Source organism: Polypterus senegalus, chromosome 11 (genome assembly GCF_016835505.1).
Source record: "Polypterus senegalus isolate Bchr_013 chromosome 11, ASM1683550v1, whole genome shotgun sequence".
NCBI classification, from domain to species: Eukaryota; Metazoa; Chordata; class Cladistia; order Polypteriformes; family Polypteridae; genus Polypterus; species Polypterus senegalus.
In genome coordinates, this window is record NC_053164.1 from 53,148,148 (window position 1) to 53,168,516 (window position 20,369).

General features: G+C 38.3%; 1 protein-coding gene across 1 annotated transcript in view; it reads left to right on the top strand.

Annotated features, from left to right (window-relative positions):
- The window catches only part of LOC120538983 (TRPM8 channel-associated factor homolog), a 40,350-nt gene extending 20,582 nt beyond the window's left edge, over positions 1 to 19,768 (top strand). Inside the window, exons 4-8 of the mRNA XM_039768637.1 lie at positions 1,967 to 2,061; positions 2,997 to 3,210; positions 10,364 to 10,603; positions 13,769 to 14,106; positions 19,007 to 19,768. Coding sequence (XP_039624571.1) covers positions 1,967 to 2,061; positions 2,997 to 3,210; positions 10,364 to 10,603; positions 13,769 to 14,106; positions 19,007 to 19,252 — 1,133 coding nt within the window. The 3' untranslated portion in view covers positions 19,253 to 19,768. The remainder of the gene's footprint in view (positions 1 to 1,966; positions 2,062 to 2,996; positions 3,211 to 10,363; positions 10,604 to 13,768; positions 14,107 to 19,006) is intronic.
- Positions 19,769 to 20,369: the final 601 nt, after the last annotated feature.

The window sequence follows — 20,369 nt, forward strand, 5'->3', positions numbered from 1 at the left end:
TGAATACTGTATAATAAATTTCTATTTAGCTGTATTATTTTGAATGTTACTCAGTTTTCCTCTTAAAATTAATCATTGAGAGATTAGGTGTTAGAAAATGAATATTAGGGCTTTGGAAAAATAAGTAAAGCCTTTACATGATCTAAATCTGCACGGCAACTGGTTTCATTTTTTTTTCTTATTTTGCAAGTTCCTGTCAAAAATCTTTAGTCTTTTTTGATTTTTCAGTTTAGCAATATTTTATAATGATGCAAAAATAATATTTTGTAAATGATACCCTTTATTTTATTTACATATAAGAAAATGCTACAAACTAATCTCAGAATGCATTAAAATAACACCAGCAGAATAATGGATTTTTACATTCATCTCTATATATATAAAAATCCAACGTCTGTCTGTCTGTCTTTCTGTATGACCGTCCATTTTTCACAAGATGACTACCTAACAGATTTAGATCTGATTTTTTTCTATAATTTGCTTGAACATTCCGGTTGATTTGCGACTTCTCTCATTGCCCTAAGCAGGAGCGATATATTTGCACTATTCTGAGACAGAGGCTGAGGGCCGAAGACAGAGGGAAGCGTGACGTTAGGAGTGGGGAGCCAGGCAGGGCCCTCCTCACTATCCTGTTTCACTACTACTCAGGCAGAGCCACAAGTGATGGCTAGTTTATTATAAAATATTTAGGGCCACTTCATTTGTATTTTATGCAAAATAAACACATTAATCACAATTTATACAACAAGGCTAAAGACGTAATAAACTAAATCTTTATTGACGTTAATGGCCTGTAAAGCTGACTTAAGCATATATGTATTGGAAGTCAAATAATGTTTTTTGGGTAAGCAGTGTGCATTTGAAATTTTATTAGGCAGGTCCTCATATATTTATATGAATTTTAGATTAATTTGTTTTGTTTTTGCTGTATATTTTAAAAACAACATACTTAATTTTTCATGATTGCCTACAATACAGCAAGCAAACATATAACTGGGCACAAACATCTATCTATCTATCTATCTATCTATCTATCTATCTATCTATCTATCTATCTATCTATCTATCTATCTATCTATCTATCTATTGTAGCAGTAGGGGGCGCTACCGCTCCCTTGAACCCTCAGGTACCATGCCAAACACCAGGTAAAAGTCCAATAATTATTATGTATTATAATAATTAAGTGCACAAAGCACCACCACTCCACTATTCTCAATAAACAATAATCAGTCCAATAAATCACAATCCTCCTCTCCCAGACACGTTGCCCTCCTACCACCCAGCTCAGCTTCTCGTCTGGGAGTTCTCATGGTCCTTTTATATCTCCTGACCTGGAAGTGAATCCACCATACAGTCCATGAGATTCCCTATCACTTCCGGGTCAGCTACAAAGTCTTTTTCTTCACCCTGGAAGCACGTCATTCCTACTGATCATGTGTCCAGGACGTACTTCCGGGTTATAGGGAACATAGCACTCCCCAAGCCTCCCTATAGCAGCTACTGGTGGCCCCCATGGTATCCAGCAGGGCTGTTTATAAAAACTACAAGGTCCATGAGGCTCTGCTGGAATTCGGGGAACCTCTATGCTGCTGGGAGGGCTCCATCTGGCGGCGTGGAGGTGTGGTCCGGAATATATGGCTGGCCATCCTTCACACTATCTATCTATCTATCTATAATCCTTACATAAAGTACACTGTACTACAGAAAATAAATGGCACCAATCAGTATTAATGTAATGTCCATTATTCAGCAGTGTTTTATGACTGGCTTTGATGTTACTGTCAGGCAGACTCTAGGAATGAATCACAGACTCAATTGTGACAGGTTTAGTTCTTGGTGCTCAGCTTGTCTAACTAGGAAAATACATTTCTGAAGCTAAAGTTTTTGTATATTGTACTCAGAAATGTAAATAAAGTTCATGTTATGAAACTTGTTTAACATTCAAAATATTTTTGTTCCCTGTAGGTCAGGAGGCATGGAGAAGCACTGGCCTGTATTTGCCATATGGAAAGACCACTGGCATTCTCTTCCCATCTTCAGTGATTAATTCAGGCTGGATGGTAAAAATCTAATCAATGTATATAATTGGTTATGTTTTCAATGGTCTCAGCTTTTTAAAGGAAAAAATAGTTGTTAATGATTTATTAAAAATAAATGAATTAATAAATAACACCATAAAAATAAATGTCGGATTTTGAAGAGTGCCATTCATTAGTACACTCTTGATCCAATTTAAAGGTAATGGAGTCTATCCTGGCAGCACTGGGTGTAAGGAAAAAGCCAGCCTTGTACTGGATGGAAGCTGATAATAGGAATCTAAAAATCCTTAGAGATTAAATCTTTCAGTTCAGACACAATGGGTGAAAGTAACAGACATCTGTTTCCATAAGAAACATGTAGACACTTATGTAGATTTTAAGTAAGATAAAGTGCTGATACTTGGAGGCACTGCATTTAGTCAATGTGCTGCTGCTGGTGGTACAACTGTTGAGCTAATTTCTGTTTCCAAGCTTCTCGTGCCAGGATTCTCCAGTATCTTCTGACACTCCCATGAAATGGTGTCTTGTCAAATGTGGCCCCTAAATATGTGCATGGCTGTGTTTACGTGTAGCCTATGGAATCCCTTGTTGTGCAGGTTTCAGTATTAACCACACTGGATTGAATTTCAGTTCCCTGTGACACTGATCAGAAAAGTGGGGTCAGGGTAGTAACTTGAATTCTTCTGAAGGTCCACTTGGGGTTCTCGATTGCTTTAAACTGTATTTATTTTTATACAGAATTAGGATACATTATGTAACCATCTAAGTAATAGGTTACATGCTAGTTTTGGTAGTTTTTACAACATTTAATGTATATCCTGTTTTAAATAAGATGTATATAAAGTATAAAGCTCTAGTAAAACAAAACAAACATTAAAATAACAAAATGATACTTGATAAGGTTCATAATCATGGGATGTATTTACACTTACCTGATAGATATCTGTATATTTCAGGTGCAAGTTGGCTGCCATATAGACAATCTCAATGCTGCCGATACCCTAAAACGGGCCCCAGTAGTGACGCAGAGATTTCCTGTCACCAGTGAGATTATCCAAGTTTCCAACCTTTGGGGGGGTTTGATCTACATTATAGTACCACAAAACTGTAAACTTGGTCAAATTTATATAATGGTGCAAGAGGCTGTGAGAGCTCCTTATTACAAAATGGGTAAGTCAGTTATTCATTTCTCAACAAGCATTGTGTAAGTCATTCATGGTTAAGCTTAAATTTTACAGTGTTTCTTAACTGATGCTTTCATTAGTTTACAAACTTATTTTTAATTAGACTATAAAATCATATATTAAATGCATCTTGATGGTGTGAGAAAAAAGAATAGCATATTGAATATTTATTATTAACTCACTGGAATGAGCTCTTATATAATTGCTTTAATTACTGTTAAATTAAAAAAGAATAGTCAGTCAGTCAGTCATCATAGAGTCCACGATTTACCGCGGCAAGAAATGGTAAATTTCGCGGCATGTTTTTTTTTGCGCGGCAAATGCAGTACCAGAACTCCATAAGACTAATTCGTAACCCAAGCAAAATAAATGCAATTTTTCTTATTCATAATCCTTAATAATAATCAATCATAATTCGTAATACTAATCAAATAGGTATATCAAAGCGTTCACATCCGCACATTTTAATCCACAGATTTGTTTTAGGCAAACGATGCTGAAACATATACTGTATAGGCATAATATTATTCTCAACAAACTATCGATTAATGTTTCTAAAGTTATTGTTTATTTATTGTTGAAGAAAACGGCACTGTAAGCTCGTAGGTTTTCTTGTGACAGAGAATATCGCAGTGGTGACAACACCGATCCATATTTTGAGAACTAACGTTCCACATCAAAAGAAGAGATCGGCAACGCAATGTAAACTTTAGCAAGAGCTGCTAAGCGCGGCAGTCTGTCCTCTAAGACACGCCAAAAAGCAGTGATATCAGCTGGAATTACTTCACGAGATGCTATGTATAGATGAGCTTGCCATTCATTTGCTGCAGCCATCATTGTTGGCATTGATGGTGCATGATCAGCAAAATTCTTCGATAAGAGTGGTAGCTGTCGTGTATGAAATATTCTCACAAATCTAAATTGGCCTATTGCCGGCTGTTTGGTTCCCACAAAATATTCTTCAAGTTCAGCAGCGGCATTGTGCTTTGCATCTTCACAGCTGCTGGTTGCAATTGGAAATCCGAACGATTTCAGGCAAGACAATAAGTCCGACACTTTGTCGTAGACATCGATAGCCATGAACGACTGTGCCTCAGAAGAAGTCAGAGTGTTCATAATTGGCTGGCAGTGAACAGATACAAATTCAAGTTCAGCTCTCAGCTCGTTAAGTTTATCAGTACTTTGCAGCAACGCCGACAGCTTCTTTTACTGGACTGTAGCTCCACTGTGTTCGATTTAGGTAGCAAGGAACGAGATATTAATAAGATGATGTAATAGGCTAAAGAAAGAACTTAAACAAGTAATCAAAACTAATCATACTAATATCAATATGCCTCAAATGGTGAGATTTCATTTAGATTTGGTATTTTCCGTGGCACTTAGGTTAATTCCGCGGGCCGCGGTAAATCATGGGCCCTAGTCATCATCCAACCCACTATATCCTAACACAGGGTCATTGGGGTCTGCTGGAGCCAATCCCAGCCAACACAGGGCGCAAGGCAGGAACAAATCCCCGGACAGGGCGCCAGCCCACCACAGTAAAAAATAATAGGATATTCAAATTATAATTTAATTTAATACCATCATTTCATCCTCTTCACCACCATCTTCTAAAATAAAGGGAAATGCTCAGACAGTTTGTGTGTAGAATGTATCAGAAAAAATATATAGCAATTCATATTAAAGCAAAAACAAACAAAAAATCACATTGTAGTTCATGCTGTCATAATGTTCCCTCTTTAGAGACAAAGAATCTAAACTGCTCAAAAAAAATAAAGGAACACTTTGAAAACACATCAGATCTCAATAGGAAAAAGAAATCCTCCTGGATATCTATACTGATATAGACTGTGTAATGTGTTAGGAACGAAAGGATGCCACATCGTTTGATAGAAATGAAAATGATCAACCTACAGAGCCCTGAATTCAAAGACGCCCCAAAAATCAGAGTGAAAAAATGATGTGGCAGGCTAGTCCATTTTGCCAAAATTTAATTGCAGCAACTCAAAATTGTACGCAGCACTTTGTATGGCCCCTGTGTTCTTGTATACATGCCTGACAACATCGGTGCATGCTTCTAATGAGATGACAGATGGTGTTGTGGGGGATCTCCTCCCAGATCTGGACCAGGGCATTACTGAGCTCCTGGACAGTCTGAGGTGCAACCTGGTGGCATTGGATGGACCAAAACATAATGTCCCAGGGGTGTTCTATTGGATTTAGGTCAGGAAAGTGTGGTGGCCAGTCAATGGTATCAATTCCTTCATCCTCCAGGAACTGCCTGCATACTCTCACCACATGAGGCCAGGAATTGTCGTGCATCAGGAGCCACTGTACCAGCATAGGGTCTGACAATGGGTCCAAGGATTTCATCCTGATACCTATTGCAGCCAAGGTGCCTTTGTCAAGCCTGTAGCGGTCTGTGTGATCCTCCATGGATATGCCTCCCCAGACAATCATTAACTCACCACCAAACTGCTCATGCTGAATGATGTTACAGGCAGCATAATGTTCTCCATGGCTTCTCCAGACCCTTTCACTTCTGTCACGTGCTCAGGGTGAACCTGCTCTCATCTGTAAAAAGCACAGGGCACCAGTGGTGCATCTGCCAATTCTGGTATTCTATGGCGAATGCCAATCGAGCTGCATGCTGCTGGGCAGTGAGCTCAGGGCCCATTAGAGGACATGGGGCCCTTGGGTCACCCTCATGAAGTCTTTCTGGTTGTTTGGTCAGAGACATTCACACCAATGGCCTGCTGGAGGTCATTTTGTAGGGCTTTGGCAGTGCTCATCCTGTTCCTCCTTGCCCAAAGGAGCAGATACTGGTCCTGCTGATGGGTTATGGACCTTCTATGGCCCTCTCCAGCTCTCCTAGAGTAACTGCTTGTCTCCTAGAATCTCCTCCATGACCTTGAGACTGTGCAGGGAGACACAGCAAACCTTCTGGCAATGACACGTATCAATGTTCCTTCCTGGAGAAGTTGGACTACCTGTGCAACCTCTGTAGGGTCCAGGGTATCGTAAGGTATGTAGGGTATCGCCTCATGCTACCAGTAGTGACACTGACTGTAGCCAAATGCAAAACTAGTGAAGAAACAGTCAGAAAAGATGAGGAGGGAAAAATGTCAGTGGCCTCCTCCTGTTAAACCATTCCTGTTTTGGTGGTCATCTCATTGTTGCCCCTCTAGTGCATCTGTTGTTAATTTCATTAACACCACAGTAGCTCAAACTGATTAACAACCCCCTCTGCTACTTAACTGACCAGATTAATATCCCATAAGTTTCATTGACTTTATACTATACTCTGATTAAAAAGTGTTCCTTTAATTCTTTTGAGCAGTATATATGTATAAAATGCTAAATATTGTCTGCCACGAAAAAATTCAGAAACCAATGGGTCCTTAAATTTAATCCAGAGCTTACAATGTCATATGCATATCACAAACCATGAATTGGAATTGTGGGCTACATTGGCCATGTAATTGAGCCTTGGGTTGTTTTCACAGCAAGTGGTGGCGGAGACATCTGCTGAAAGGGAAGCAACTTGCAGAAGCCAATTAATTGATAGGAAGAAGAAAATGACAGCTCTGGTCTTCGCAAAGTTATCAGGGTTTATGACTTTCTTATGACAAACTGCATACGCAAAATGATCAAGAAGGTGACATTTCTGCTAAGTGTGAAGCAAACTGCAAAAGCCAAAAACATGACAGTGAGAAGAGAATGATAGCTTTGGCATCTACAGCCCATCAATTACATGTGGTGTGGCAGCCTGCTGGTACTCACGCACTGCTGGGGCTCAGCCTTGATCTTGGAGTACCAGATGTTTTCTAGCATGTATTAAATGTTGAAGAAGTACAATACTATGATGTAACTTCATCAGCATTTACATTTTCTCAATATAGCTTCAAGCAGAAGTCATTAAATGGAAGCTGTAGCTGTGTTTGTCCAAAATTACCAAAGTTCGGCAGCTTTCAGTTTGCTTCACAGGACAGTTCTGGTACTAGTGTGGCATGTTTTCTAATAATTCCACAGAGCAAATATCTTCATTTTAAAAGTTTTAGTAAAATTTCAAAGCAATACAATTCACACAAAAATAGAGAAAAAACTGATATTAAAGAAAAGGTTTTGATAAAGAAAGGTCTGTTTAAGTCCTGCTTATCTTGCTTCATGTTTCTCTAAGCTTGGTCATACAGTCATACTTTCAAATGTTCGTATCAAAATATTTAGAAAACTGAATGCCAATCTGTTATTTGCAAATATGGTATTTCCTAACTGACTTAATATAACACTCACTTTTACAGATATAGCTAAGAATGTTCTATTTCATGCTAACCTACAGGGGGTAAAAGACTATACCATATTCTAAGTAATAATAACAAGCTGATGTTCTATTATTGAAGTTAAGTAATTCTAACATTGACATTAAACATTCTAAGATTGGCTCTTACAGAAGCTTTAAAAATATCAAAATTCTTAACTAAGCAGTAAAATGTCTACTTAATTGAAATAACTAACAATGTCAAAACATACTGTTTAACCTATAGCGTGTTATTCTTATATATATAATTAATCTAAAAATAAATTAGTTGTGAGCTTCAATCTGAAAATAAGATTTTTAGCTTAATAACAAAGTAAGCTAAACAATAAATTACATACTGAATTGGAAAACACAGTTTAGGAGTTTCTGTTGTTTTAAAAAGGTAACTGAAATTGACAGCTTATGTACTTTAGGGTGTTTGTTTAATAACGTCAAACAATGGATATTTTTTATAAATTTAGTACTACATAGCCAATTCCTGGGATGGCACGGTGGCGCAGTGGGTAGCACTGCTGCCTCGTAGTTAGGGGACCTGGTTTGCATGTTCACCCCATGTCCCAGGTTCCCTCCCACAGTCTAAAGACATACAGGTTAAGTGTATTGGCGATCCTAAATTGTCCTTGGTGGTTGCGTGTGCCCTGCCCGGGGTTTGTGTCCTGTGTTGGCTGGGATTGGCTCCAGCAGACCCCCGTGACCCTGTAGTTAGGATGTAGCGGGTTGGATAATGGATGGATAGCCAATTTCTGACTGTTTTCTATAAAATTCAAAATGATCAATACCAGTTAAAATGTATAGTTTTAATTGGTTATCAACAGTTAATTATTTTTAGCTGGCCTTAGTTATTCTGGCATCACTTTAGTCAGTCAGTCATTTTCCAACCTGCTATATCCCATCACTTTAGATTTACTGTAGTTAAATAATAAATAATAAAGCTTTTGTTCTTATATCCTCATTAGAGCCACTTTCTTCAAAGAGGAATAGCCTCTCTTTACCTCAAGGAATCTACCAGGCTAGAACTTCCTTCAACAACAGTTACTACTTTTGCTGCACTCTTGAGCCTTTATTAGCCTTTAAGGTGCTGCATGTCTAAGGCAGCTTCGTTGTGTGTACTCACCTAAAGAAAAAAAAAAGTTTCTACTTGGGATATCCATCCTGAACTCCATGGCATCTATTTCTGTGTTTAAGAGGGAAGTTGAGCCTCTTGCTGGTCATCCCCTAACTATGTGTTCCTTTTGAACTGGGAAGTCAGAATTTCAGAGTTCCCAGTAGAAAGTTTCAACAGGCATGCTCCCACAAATCTTATTTCCTACTTCAAAAGTCAGGAAAGCTAACTGTGGCCCCAGAATCCCAGATGACAGCTCCCTGAATCCACAGATGTAAAAGCTGTACAGGGTGGTCCAGATCTAATTATGCAGATCCAGATCGTCTGGATGACTTTGATTTATGAGGGGATGATTCCAGTTTGGCTCGAAGATGATTCTTCATGTCGTCAGTTCGCACACTTCTCGATGGTCCGGGATTTTTTGGGTGATTTTCTATGTAATAAACTTAATAAGTTATAGTGTAATGAAAATTGCATAATTAGATCTGGACCACCCTATAGTATCATATTGTTTATTAGCACTTCTGCCTATTTGTGTCTCATTAAATCAGTCAAACATGCACATGCTAAATTCCACGTACCTTACTTGAATTTCAGAGCTGAGAAAAATGTCACACCTGAGTTGGCTGTGTTCCTATAAAACATTCAGAAAAACAATATGGATACCTGCAGGAAAACCTTTGTTCTGCTTGTTTTTTCAAAATAAATACCAGTTGATAAAAATGCATTATGTGGTATTTTGTAATAATCTGAAGTTGGATAAACACAGATTTAACATACAAGGCCCAAGTTTCCTAGTAGGAAATCTGACGTGTGAAAAGCTGAAAATTTTGACTTCTCTATTCCAATGGGATGCAGCAATAGCACTGTCCAGTGCTTCAATGCACAAAATGCGGCGTAATGTGTTACTCATTAGTTGTCTCTATTTCGAAACAGCAAGTACAACAAAGATTTTCTGGAGGCTTCTGTATTGTTTTTCCTGAATATTTTGGTGGAATGTAGTCAGCTTTGCTGTGATGTTATTCACAGCTCAGATATCCAAGGTAAACGGAACACAGCATTATAGGATCCAAAATCTTTGGTGCTTGTTCGATCCCCTGCCCGCTAGTGTTCTGGGTGAACATTATATACTTCCACACAGACTACAACTCTTTCTTTTGCTTGGGTTAATTTTTCCATTGTCTTTAGGGTACCCAATACATTTACAAGACTTTCCATTCCAAACTAGTAAGTAGATTTTATTTTTCTCTCCATAGCTGAAGTTCATGTTGTGTTACACATTCCTCTCTGCCTACCCCTTGTCATTTGAGAAGCTACACTTACATGTGACCAATGTTTTCTTCACAGGGATATGGTGTTGTGCCTAGGCACTTTAAGATTCAAATTGTAACATAAAATAGTTTGTATGGATGAATACATATTTGTGTATTTTTTAGTAACACTGCATGTACCAAGTATTGACCTTTAGCTTGTAAAGTGCTGTATAAATCTACCGTTGACAATTTGTGTACAACAGACACTATTAATATGTTTATTGTTGTTTCATTTCCTTTTGTTTCTTAATAATTTTGCTGCCAAGCCTGCTTCAGCTCCTCATTTCAGTGATGTAAAGCTGATGTATCTTTCACTTTTTAACAATTTGTTATTTTCTTGTTACCACTAATCTTTGTCAATTGTTCAGAATAATGAATGATTAATCAAATTTTATATGTCAATTAGGAGAAACCAGTGTAGCAGACTGGCAGCAGACCATACGCCATTACCCAGCTCCCTGGGGTGAGGTAGAATTTGAGAACATAATCCTGACTGTACGCTCAGAAGACCTCCGCAATGTAGAGGATCCAGAAAAACTTGGTCTACTGTGGAACAGACTGATGAAAGGGATTACAGAGTTAGCTGTCATTCCTCCAATTTTTAAACGAAAAGAACGTTTTGTGACCGATGCACAGATCTCACACGGTAAAAACAATTTTGCTCTAATTACCTACATTTTGTCATTTTTTTAAAAACAAGATAAACTGTGAGGGATAGAAAAATGTGTCTAGAATCGTAAAAGAAAAATATGTGTCTCAGTCAGGCCTCTTATTCTGTTACCTAATATTCCGAACGTGAAATACTGGCCACCTGCCACTCTTTCCCATCCATACCCGAAAAAGAACAGCCTGGTCCCACCTATCCTGATCTGGGGCTGTGCTCTGCCCCTTAAATGGCCTGGTGCAAGTGTCATCTTCTGAAAGTCCTTTCAGACCCCGGTTTCTCTTCCTGAATCCTTCTGTAGAATTGAGGTCTACAAAAATCACTCAAAGGGAGAGGAGAACTGACAAAATTTCTGGCCCCAAACAACAAAACTTTAAATATTTAATTTATTAAATAATGAAAAATCAAAAAGATTGAAATTATTAAGTAATCTAAGAATGCAAAAATATCAAACTTAAGTATTCAGAACAATTGAAACAAAACAAAAGATATAAATCTATGTAAAAGTTGGCTTAATGAGTTTGGAAATTGGATGGATGAATGAATAATTGTCATACTTTGGATTAATTGCTTTTTATTACATTGGACTAGTCAGCTTATTTAAGAAGCCTACGTTAAATTTAAGATTACGATTGGTAAATTTAAGATTTTGCTGTCACAATTACCATAAGCTAGCAAAAAAAGTTGCATGACATTGGGAAATTGTCAAAGCACTGTTTTACACCCAATCTGTCCATGCCTTGCTATGAATGGATACAACAGTCTCAACTGCACTCAAACAAACATCTGCAATTTTTCTTCATTCCCATAAATTAAAAAAAAATGTCCTGCACTAAAATCAATGTTAAGTACTGCAGCAGCCAGTGTATGAGTGCTCATGGTTGTGTATTAGGTTGAATCTATCTAACTACAATGTGATTTGTTTTTATTAATTTTGCATATGTGAAGCACATTCAAGACACATAACTGTACACACTTTTGGATTACTTACTGTTTCTTTTTCTTGGAATCACACCACAGTCCATCCTAGGTTGCATATTTGCACTGTGGTAACTGATGGTGGTCAGCTGCAAACCCACAATGTCTGGTTTAGAGGCATGCCTTTGCATCATGTGCTATAAGAAGGACTCCCAGTCTTAGCTGTAATGAGAGTGCTTGCAAATACTGCACACAGAGCACTTGCTGGTGATGTCCAACTTAGCCCCCACCTTCACTGCACAGCACCGGCCAACTCTTGCAAAATTTGAACAGTCACAAAAAAAAATCCAAGCTAAAAATTGTATTTACGTGACCTTTAGCTGCAGTATAAACACAGCCTTAGCAGTCCGTAGCAATGAATAGTCTCAGCTTTACCACCGTGACTTCTCCAGCATCAACCCAGGATTGAGGAAACATTCCTTTACAAATTTAGGATTGTTGCCTATTCCAGAGCATAATTACAATTAATACTGGAAACGAGGACTTTTTGGGGGGAAAATTAACAAAAAAATAAAAAACACTACAAAGTGTTTCACATGTTTTGCTTTTTTATGTTTTGGTATTTTTTTTGTGTTGTTGATGATATTATTAGTTTTAGGGTAACAGTTGCCTCCAAGAAGGCTTTCCATGCTTTTGGTGTACAGGTATTCATAAATCATTCACAAAGCAGTCACAAAGTTACCTAAGGCTGGGAGGTTGTGGAATCACTTTGAAAAGAATTCTAGAAGAGTAATTAAAGAATGAATAATTTCGGCTTTGTGACAACAGCTGGTTCTTGAGTTAGAATTTTGGTTCAGTTCCTTTTATGATAGTTTGTCTGTCTTTATGATGCTGCTGTCTCCTGGCTCACAATTTTCAAACCTTTGTCACTCCCTTTTTGCAGTTGCCATTTGCATGCCAGTCTAAGTGCTTCTCTTCCACTTAGACTTTTTGTCACAGGTGGAGCCCATCCTGGGCACAATAGCCAATAGCTGAGAAATCACTTTAGAGACGGAACCAATCCATCATAGGTCACATTATTCATCCTTAAGAGGGCAATGTAGAATTGCCACATAACCTCACTTGAATGTGCAGGAGGAAAACTGGGATATCAGGCGACATCTGAACTCAGTCTGAGTTGAGAGGCAGCAATACCAATCGCTGTGCCTTAGTGTTCCCTATTTATTCCTCTTGAGACAAAATGGATGAGAATGAAGGCATGGTTCCCTGTCTGATATTTCTCTCTAGGAATAGAAAATCCTATGACAAGAACAGATAATAAATATGCAAAATTGAAAAACTGCAAAGTATCACAGAAGGTGAATCGAATGACAAAGTAGTTGATTTACACATGATTACAGCTCTGTGTTACGTTTGTGTAATTACAATATTTTTTATATTATATAGTATCTGTACCTAAATATCTGTCTTAATATGCTTTGTTTCAGTGGCATGGTGGGTAATGGTTAGCCCTGCTACCTAAGCGTGTAGTGTTATTTCCCCATCCAGTTCATGCAGAGGTTCCCCTCATGTCGGTGTGGGCATTCTACAAGATTTTTTTATTGTTTGATGTAACTGCTAAAAAATGTAAATCTTAAGTTAATTATTGACCTGAAACTGGCTAAATATGAATGAGTGTGGCTGTGCTTGAAAACATGTCATGCAAAGGACCATGCATGGCTGGTTTCTGGGTTTTCATGTAAAGTTGAATGTTGCTTTGTAAATGTTGCTGCTGGACAGACTGCGATTCCCTGTGATCCTTTTGAGGTCTGAGTGGGTTAAGAAAATGAAGATATTCCGTATTTAATTGTGCCATCCAATGCTCTGTTTTCTAAACTCACTTTATCCAATAGAAAGTAAGGAGATTCCAAAGTCGCTACAGGAATAAGACAGGAACTAAACCCTGATGTGGAGTGAAAGTTCCAGTATATTTAAACAAATAGCTATTTAAAGCTGCTTGTATAATATTTAAATATTCAAAGTACTAAAACATTTAAACAAATAATATCAGACATGCAATGTATACGATATCTGCTGGAAATGCCAGACTAGTAATTTGCATTTAATAACCACAAGTATGTATTCTTCTAGTCCATGCTCAGAAGAGAAAGTTAGCTTGAATTTCAGAATCCCTTGTTTTGTTTTTTTTAACTTAATACATCTGACATATCTGTTTGTTTTTGGCTACAGGTTGGATGCATGCTGGATATCCTGTCATGGTTCATTTAGAATCGACAGGAGGCCTTATTAATGCAAATGACATTGAAGCCAATGGCACATGGGGTCCAATTCATGAGCTGGGCCATAATCAGCAACAAGGCAAGTGGGAGTTTCCACCTCATACAACAGAGGCCACATGCAACCTCTGGTCTGTGTACGTACATGAGACTGTCCTGAACATTCCCAGAAATAAAGCTCACAGTGCACTAGCTCCAGAAAACCGAATGAAGAATATCCAAGAGTATCTCAAGAAAGGTGCCAAACTACAGCACTGGGAGGTTTTCACTGCCTTGGAGACCTATCTTCAGGTAAATATTGAAATGGTACTCATTGACTAGCTGTCTGTACAGTAAAGTTTAATAAGAAAGTAAAATGGAGTCCTAACCTGTCTGCTATCATTATTCACATAGTGGAAATGTATCTGTCCCATTTGACAGCACTAAATAACACTCATGCTAACATTTCTGTGCTATCAAGAAGAACAAATTGCCATAGGTGCCAGAAAAACAAATGTCCTTTCACAGAAAGCTTGGGGCATCAAAAAAGCTTTGCTACTCAGTTTCTTTTGGGTTTACACTGAAATGAACCTGTTTGGAAGAAAGAAGCTTTACTTCCTGTTTACAAGTTTAGTTAGATATACCCGTTTATTGTTACATGTGCAAGAAGGGCAGTGTCAGCATTAGTAACATCTTTGCCCATATCAGAATAGCTTTTATCTCAACAAAATCAATGTGCTAGTATATGCAGATTAGATATTCCTGAGTTAGAACCAATCCATAGGGGTTTAGAAGGTACGACTCCCATAACTAACAGTTCTTACTTAATCTATTAATTATACATAAAAAACAAGCAACAGTAATCATTAAGTGTAGCATTTAGAATAATTTGGATTTTCAAAATGATGTTTGTTCCAGAAGGTTAGAACATTTCTTTGACAATCTAAACAACATATACTGTATTTGCTGAGTTAGGCCAAATTGCAGTTTTGATAGATAGATAGATAGATAGATAGATAGATAGATAGATAGATAGATAGATAGATAGATAGATAGATAGATAGATAGATACTTTATTAATCCCAAGGGGAAATTGATGGGTGAATAGGCGGCACGGTGGTGCAGTGGGTAGCGCTATTGTCTCGCAGTTAGGAGACCTGGGTTCGCTTCCCGGGTCCTCCCTGTGTGGACTTTGCATATACTCCCAGTGTCTGCGTGGGTTTCCTCCCAAAGACATGCAGGTTAGGTGCATTGGTGATCCTAAATTTTTCATAGTGTGTGCTTGGTGTGTGTGTGTGTGCATGCCCAGTGGTGGGCTGGCACCCTGCCCGGGGTTTGTTTCCTGCCTTGCACCCTGTGTTGGCTGGGATTAGCTCCAGCAGAACCTTGTAGTTAGGATATAGCAGGTTGGATAATGGATGGATGGATGGGTAAATAAATGTCTTCACTGCTTAAAGAGGTAAAAGCATAGTTCCTTCAGGGTTATCAAATTAGTTTTTTGACAGTCCAAGTTGTAATGCTAAGAAATCAGAAAAACCAGGCCAAAAGAAGTGAGCATCTATAGATACAGTGTCTTGTACAATGGTAACAAGTAAGAAAATATAAGCATTGAATAACATTCAGGTGCGTTTGAGGACTGTGCAGGCGCTAAAGCCCTCAATGGACTGAGTTTAGTTGGTCAGTTTCAGAACTTTCTCAATCCATTTCTGGGTGGTGTATGGCCAGAGGCTATCCCATCAGTACTGAGCAAAGGGCTAAAAACAGGCCTGGACAGGACTGTAGTCCATCACTTGGACCACTCTCGTGCACACCCACACCATATTCACACACAGCGACAATTTGTAAGTGCCAATTAAAATAACTAAATAAATAAATAAAACCCTTTTATAATTCCTTCCATACTTGAGCATGATTGGCAGTTTATTTTCATGAAATGGGTCAAACATTCGCGAAAAACGGAAGTGAAAGGCAAACTTTATTACAGCCACTGACTATTATGGATATCAGGAGTCTGTGGCAGTCTGATGGTAAATTATAGGGTGACCAGATTTTCAAAGCCTTAAAGTTGGACACTTAATAAATAATAATAATTCTTTGCATTTATATAGTGCTTTTCTCACTACTCAAAGCGCTCAGCAATTGCAGGTTAATGGCCTTGCTCAAGGGCCCAATAGAGCAGAGTCCCATTTGGCATTTATGGGATTCAAACCTTCCGATTGCCAGTGCAGATCCCTAGCCTCAGAGCCACCACTTCGCCTTGTGTAGCATGCATGCCCACACATAGAGCCCATCCTCGTTTGTTTAATGGCTGCTTTATCTCATCATCATCAGAGAGCGATCAGGACCCAATAAAAAATATTTTCACAATTAAACACATAGGAGCCCACACGATGCTTGAAGTGGAAAGAAATAAATGATAACGCTGTCTGTTTTTGTTTGCTTCTTAGTTATCCTCACAATGCTGTTCAAGAAGAAATTCAGTTCTTAATGAAGCTTTCCACTTTCCTTGACCACATTATTATTCATATATTACACATTAAGGGGTTTTGTGCCCCTTGGAATTTAGTGTGTGTAGCTGTAAATAAACTGTAAGGGTGTTTTTTTAGATGGGCAGCCAATTTAAACACAGACATTTTCATATTCCTCAGTTATTTATCAGGTTGGATAGCCTGAAATCAGAGCTGTCGGTGTCAAAGGGCCTATGGCCACCCTTATAAATTGCAGTGTCATTAAAAATGTGAATTCTTCTAAACTGCAGGTAATGAGCTGTAAGGTTGACTTAGCGTAAGATAAATACTAAGTAAATGTTTATTTGCTCTGCGAACAGTGGCTTTCACGCCACAGGGTACATCTTGATTAACTTTATGCTTTCCGTGCTTGCATGTTATATTTAAACGGTCAGGAAAATCATTTAAGTTACCTGTTGCAACTTAAAGCATCCTTAGGAGTGAGATGCTGGTGCTCTGCTTCTGTACTGTTTGCACTCAAGCCAGTGGGAAGACTTCATAAAGCAAAAACAACTTGCTGATATAGAGGTTTTCCCACACGTACCCATCTTGACTTGTCGATCGCAGTCCTGGATGTGTGCAAGAAGCCAGTAACAGCGATTTCTTAAATGCGCACACAGTCTGCAGCTATTGGAAGTGAAAAACAGAAAAAATGCAAAATTTACAAGTTGGGGTAACCGCTGTCAATATAGAATTGAAACAGTAAATTAATTTGCAGTTGGAGCCACACAGAATGTTTCTCTGTTTTAAAAAAGATGAGCTCCCAATACTTTTCAATGGGAGATTTTGAAATGATAAAAATTTTGCACAGCGTGACTGGTTTGAGATATTTCAATGAATATTGAACTGTAACAAGTGTGCCACATTTCAACCAAATTGGTCCACTGGGGACCGAGTTCTTCCATGTGGACAATTAGATAGACAGACATCGGTTATTGCAATAGTTGCTTTGTGGTTTATATGCAAACACACCTAAAAATTGATAGAAACAGTCAATATAATAATAATAATAGTTTCAATACAAGTATTGCATGAGGGCATCTTAAGAGTTTATTTATTTTTATAAACACAACAGTTACATAATCAGATCCATCCAACAGTTCATCTATTTTGTTAATCTGATTCACTACAAGGTGACAGGTGGGCAGCATCTGACACGAGATGGGCACCTGTCCATTGCTGGGCATCCTCACACACACTCACAATCATTTGTAAAAGGACGATTTATACACACTTAACATATTTCATTCCACTAGCCATGTACCGTATATTCATAAAAACCACAAAGGAAATAATAAATAACAAAACTCATTCAGTTCATAAAGGGATGGGTGTGATATAGGATGAGCATTATATAATCCCTTCAAGGTAACTGTAGACCACCATCAACCCTTCCTCCCACTGACCCAATTGTCCACCATCTAAACTACTGTGCCATGAGCACTCTGTAAAGTACAGAAGAAAGGTTTTTTTGAAGTGGCCAACAAAATGGCAGCATTTTCAGATTAACATGAAAACACTGTATACTGTGTAACAATTAGATGGAACGTTTCAGCCATTTAGGAGGCGGTAAACATAATTTGGGTGACGTGAGATGAAAAGTGGCTTACTCAGGGAAAAGCTCGCACTGATTTTGGAGAACATGCAAGCTCCACGCAGATTGAGACTACTTGCACTGTGCTACAATGCTCCCTCCACAAGGCTGCCACATAGACTGAACCATTGTTTTCTCAGTTTTCATAAGCTTTTTTAGCACTTTATAAAGTAAAGTATTAAGGTTTTTTGATGAATGGTAAGTTCTTTCCGATGTCTATTTCTTAACACATTTCAAAAGCAGTTCATGTTAGGTTGTGACTGTAGTGATTCTAAAGTACTAGGGTATTGTACCGTGTTAGCCATTATGAATGTAGTGAAGTCAAGCAAAATGACACCTTTTATTGGCTTACTAAAAAGATTACAATATGCAAGCTTTCGAGGCAACTCAGGCCCCTTCTTCAGGCAAGAAGTCGATCTACGCTCCTACCCTCACCTATGGTCATGAGCTATGGGTAGTGACTGAAAGAACGAGATCACGAATACAAGCGGCTGAAATGAGTTTCCTTCGCAGGGTGTCTGGGCTTTCCCTTAAAGATAGGGTGAGAAGCTCAGTCATCCGGGAGGGGCTCAGAGTAGAGCCGCTGCTCCTCCGTATCGAGAGGAGTCAGATGAGGTGGCTCGGGCATCTGATCAGGATGCCTCCTGGACGCCTCACTGGTGAGGTGTTCCGGGCACGTCCAACCGGGAGGAGGCCCTGGGGAAGACCCAGGACACGCTGGTGGGGCTATGTCTCCCGGCTGGCCTGGGAACGCCTTGGGATTCTCCCAGAAGAGCTGGAAGAAGTGGCCGGGGAGAGGGAAGTCTGGGCCTCTCTGCTTAAGCTGCTACCCCCGCGACCCGACCTCGGATAAGCGGAAGAGGACGGATGGATGGATGAATAAAAGGTGTCATTTTGCTTGACTTTTCACTAGTGATTCTAAAGTAACTCTGTATGAATGACTGAGTGTGTGAAGGCTTGGCACCCATTCTTGTCAGTAACTGGATAAGTGATTTATAAAAATGAATGGATGCTAGTTAAATCATGAAAATAATAATTGCAATTTTAGCTAAAATCCTCCAAACTAAGAGACGTACAGCTAACGTGTTCCTTTCATTGTGTTATTTTAAAGCTCCAGGAAGGTTTCGGCTGGGATCCCTTTAAGAAAGTCTTTGCTGAATATCAAAAGATGGGCAATGTCAGCAATGACCGCGACTCCAAGATGAATTTGTATGCAGAGACTTTTGCAAAGACTGTCAACAGAAATCTTACATGCTTCTTTAGGGCCTGGGGATGGCCTATTAAAGATGAAGTGGCCAACAAAATGGCAGCATTTCCAGACTGGGATGAAAACCCTATGATTAAATATACTGTGTAACAACTCGATGGAACAGTAACTCCAGATTTCTATTTTGCAGAGTTTGAAATAAGTCAAATGAAACATTAAACATATTAATGCAGGATTTGCTACAATATGTAATTCAGAATAATTACTAGGATGTAGTAATGGTAGTTTAATGATATTTTTATCTGCTTTGATGCACTGAGTAAAATTAAAATTCAAAGATACAAACTACAATTATTTCAATAACATTAAGTCTTCATTAGAGAAAACGTTTTTTGAAGACAATAGTGGGAAGGAGCACACACTGTGAGGGCAGAAGGAATTTGTTTGCAACAAATTTAAGAAGTTACTTCTGGGTTAATATTAGAGGAGGTTTAAACAATATAATATTCATGTATTTTGTTGTAAGAGTGATAAAAATGAATATGGTTTGATTGTACTACTTATGTTTTGTTTACCATGCATTCTGTAAGCAGGTTAAATATTTTAATCATAATGTCATAATCAAGCAAATTGTCTTCAATAAAACATAACTGTAATATAAAGAAATGTGAAGAAATTTGCTTCTTTTATTTGCCTTTAAATACACACCGACCTTAAGACCTTATGCAATATATTGATTGACATTTATTCTAATATTAATAAAATAAACATGTTCATTAAGAGTAGCACTTTCCCTCATCCACGTTGTAATTTATGGATTTGTTGATTTTCTCTCTGAAGTTATTCTGGAGGACTTACCGTAATATGCCATCTAAATTGTTGGTATAACTGTACTTTAGGTAGTGCAAAATTGCCTTTGTGCAACAAGACCTGAAGAATCACTTTTTGGGGTCTTCACAACACTTATAAAGCATCAATAAAGTGTTTAATCATCTCTGCAAGCTTCACTTTTCATGTGGTCTGAGGTGGCGTAACTGAGGCACATTTCACTCAGTATTGCATATTTAGTATACGACCTGTGAATCCTTCACATTAACATGTCAATATGTCGCACTTCACAGACATGAATAAACCATCTACTGATGTTTTATAAGTGTTATGAAGACAAAAAGAAGCCTTTGTTAAGGTCTTTAAGAGGAAATGAGCACTAGATCCATTTTGGCAGTACCTAAAGTGCTACCAAATTATTTACAGATTTTAAGGGTAT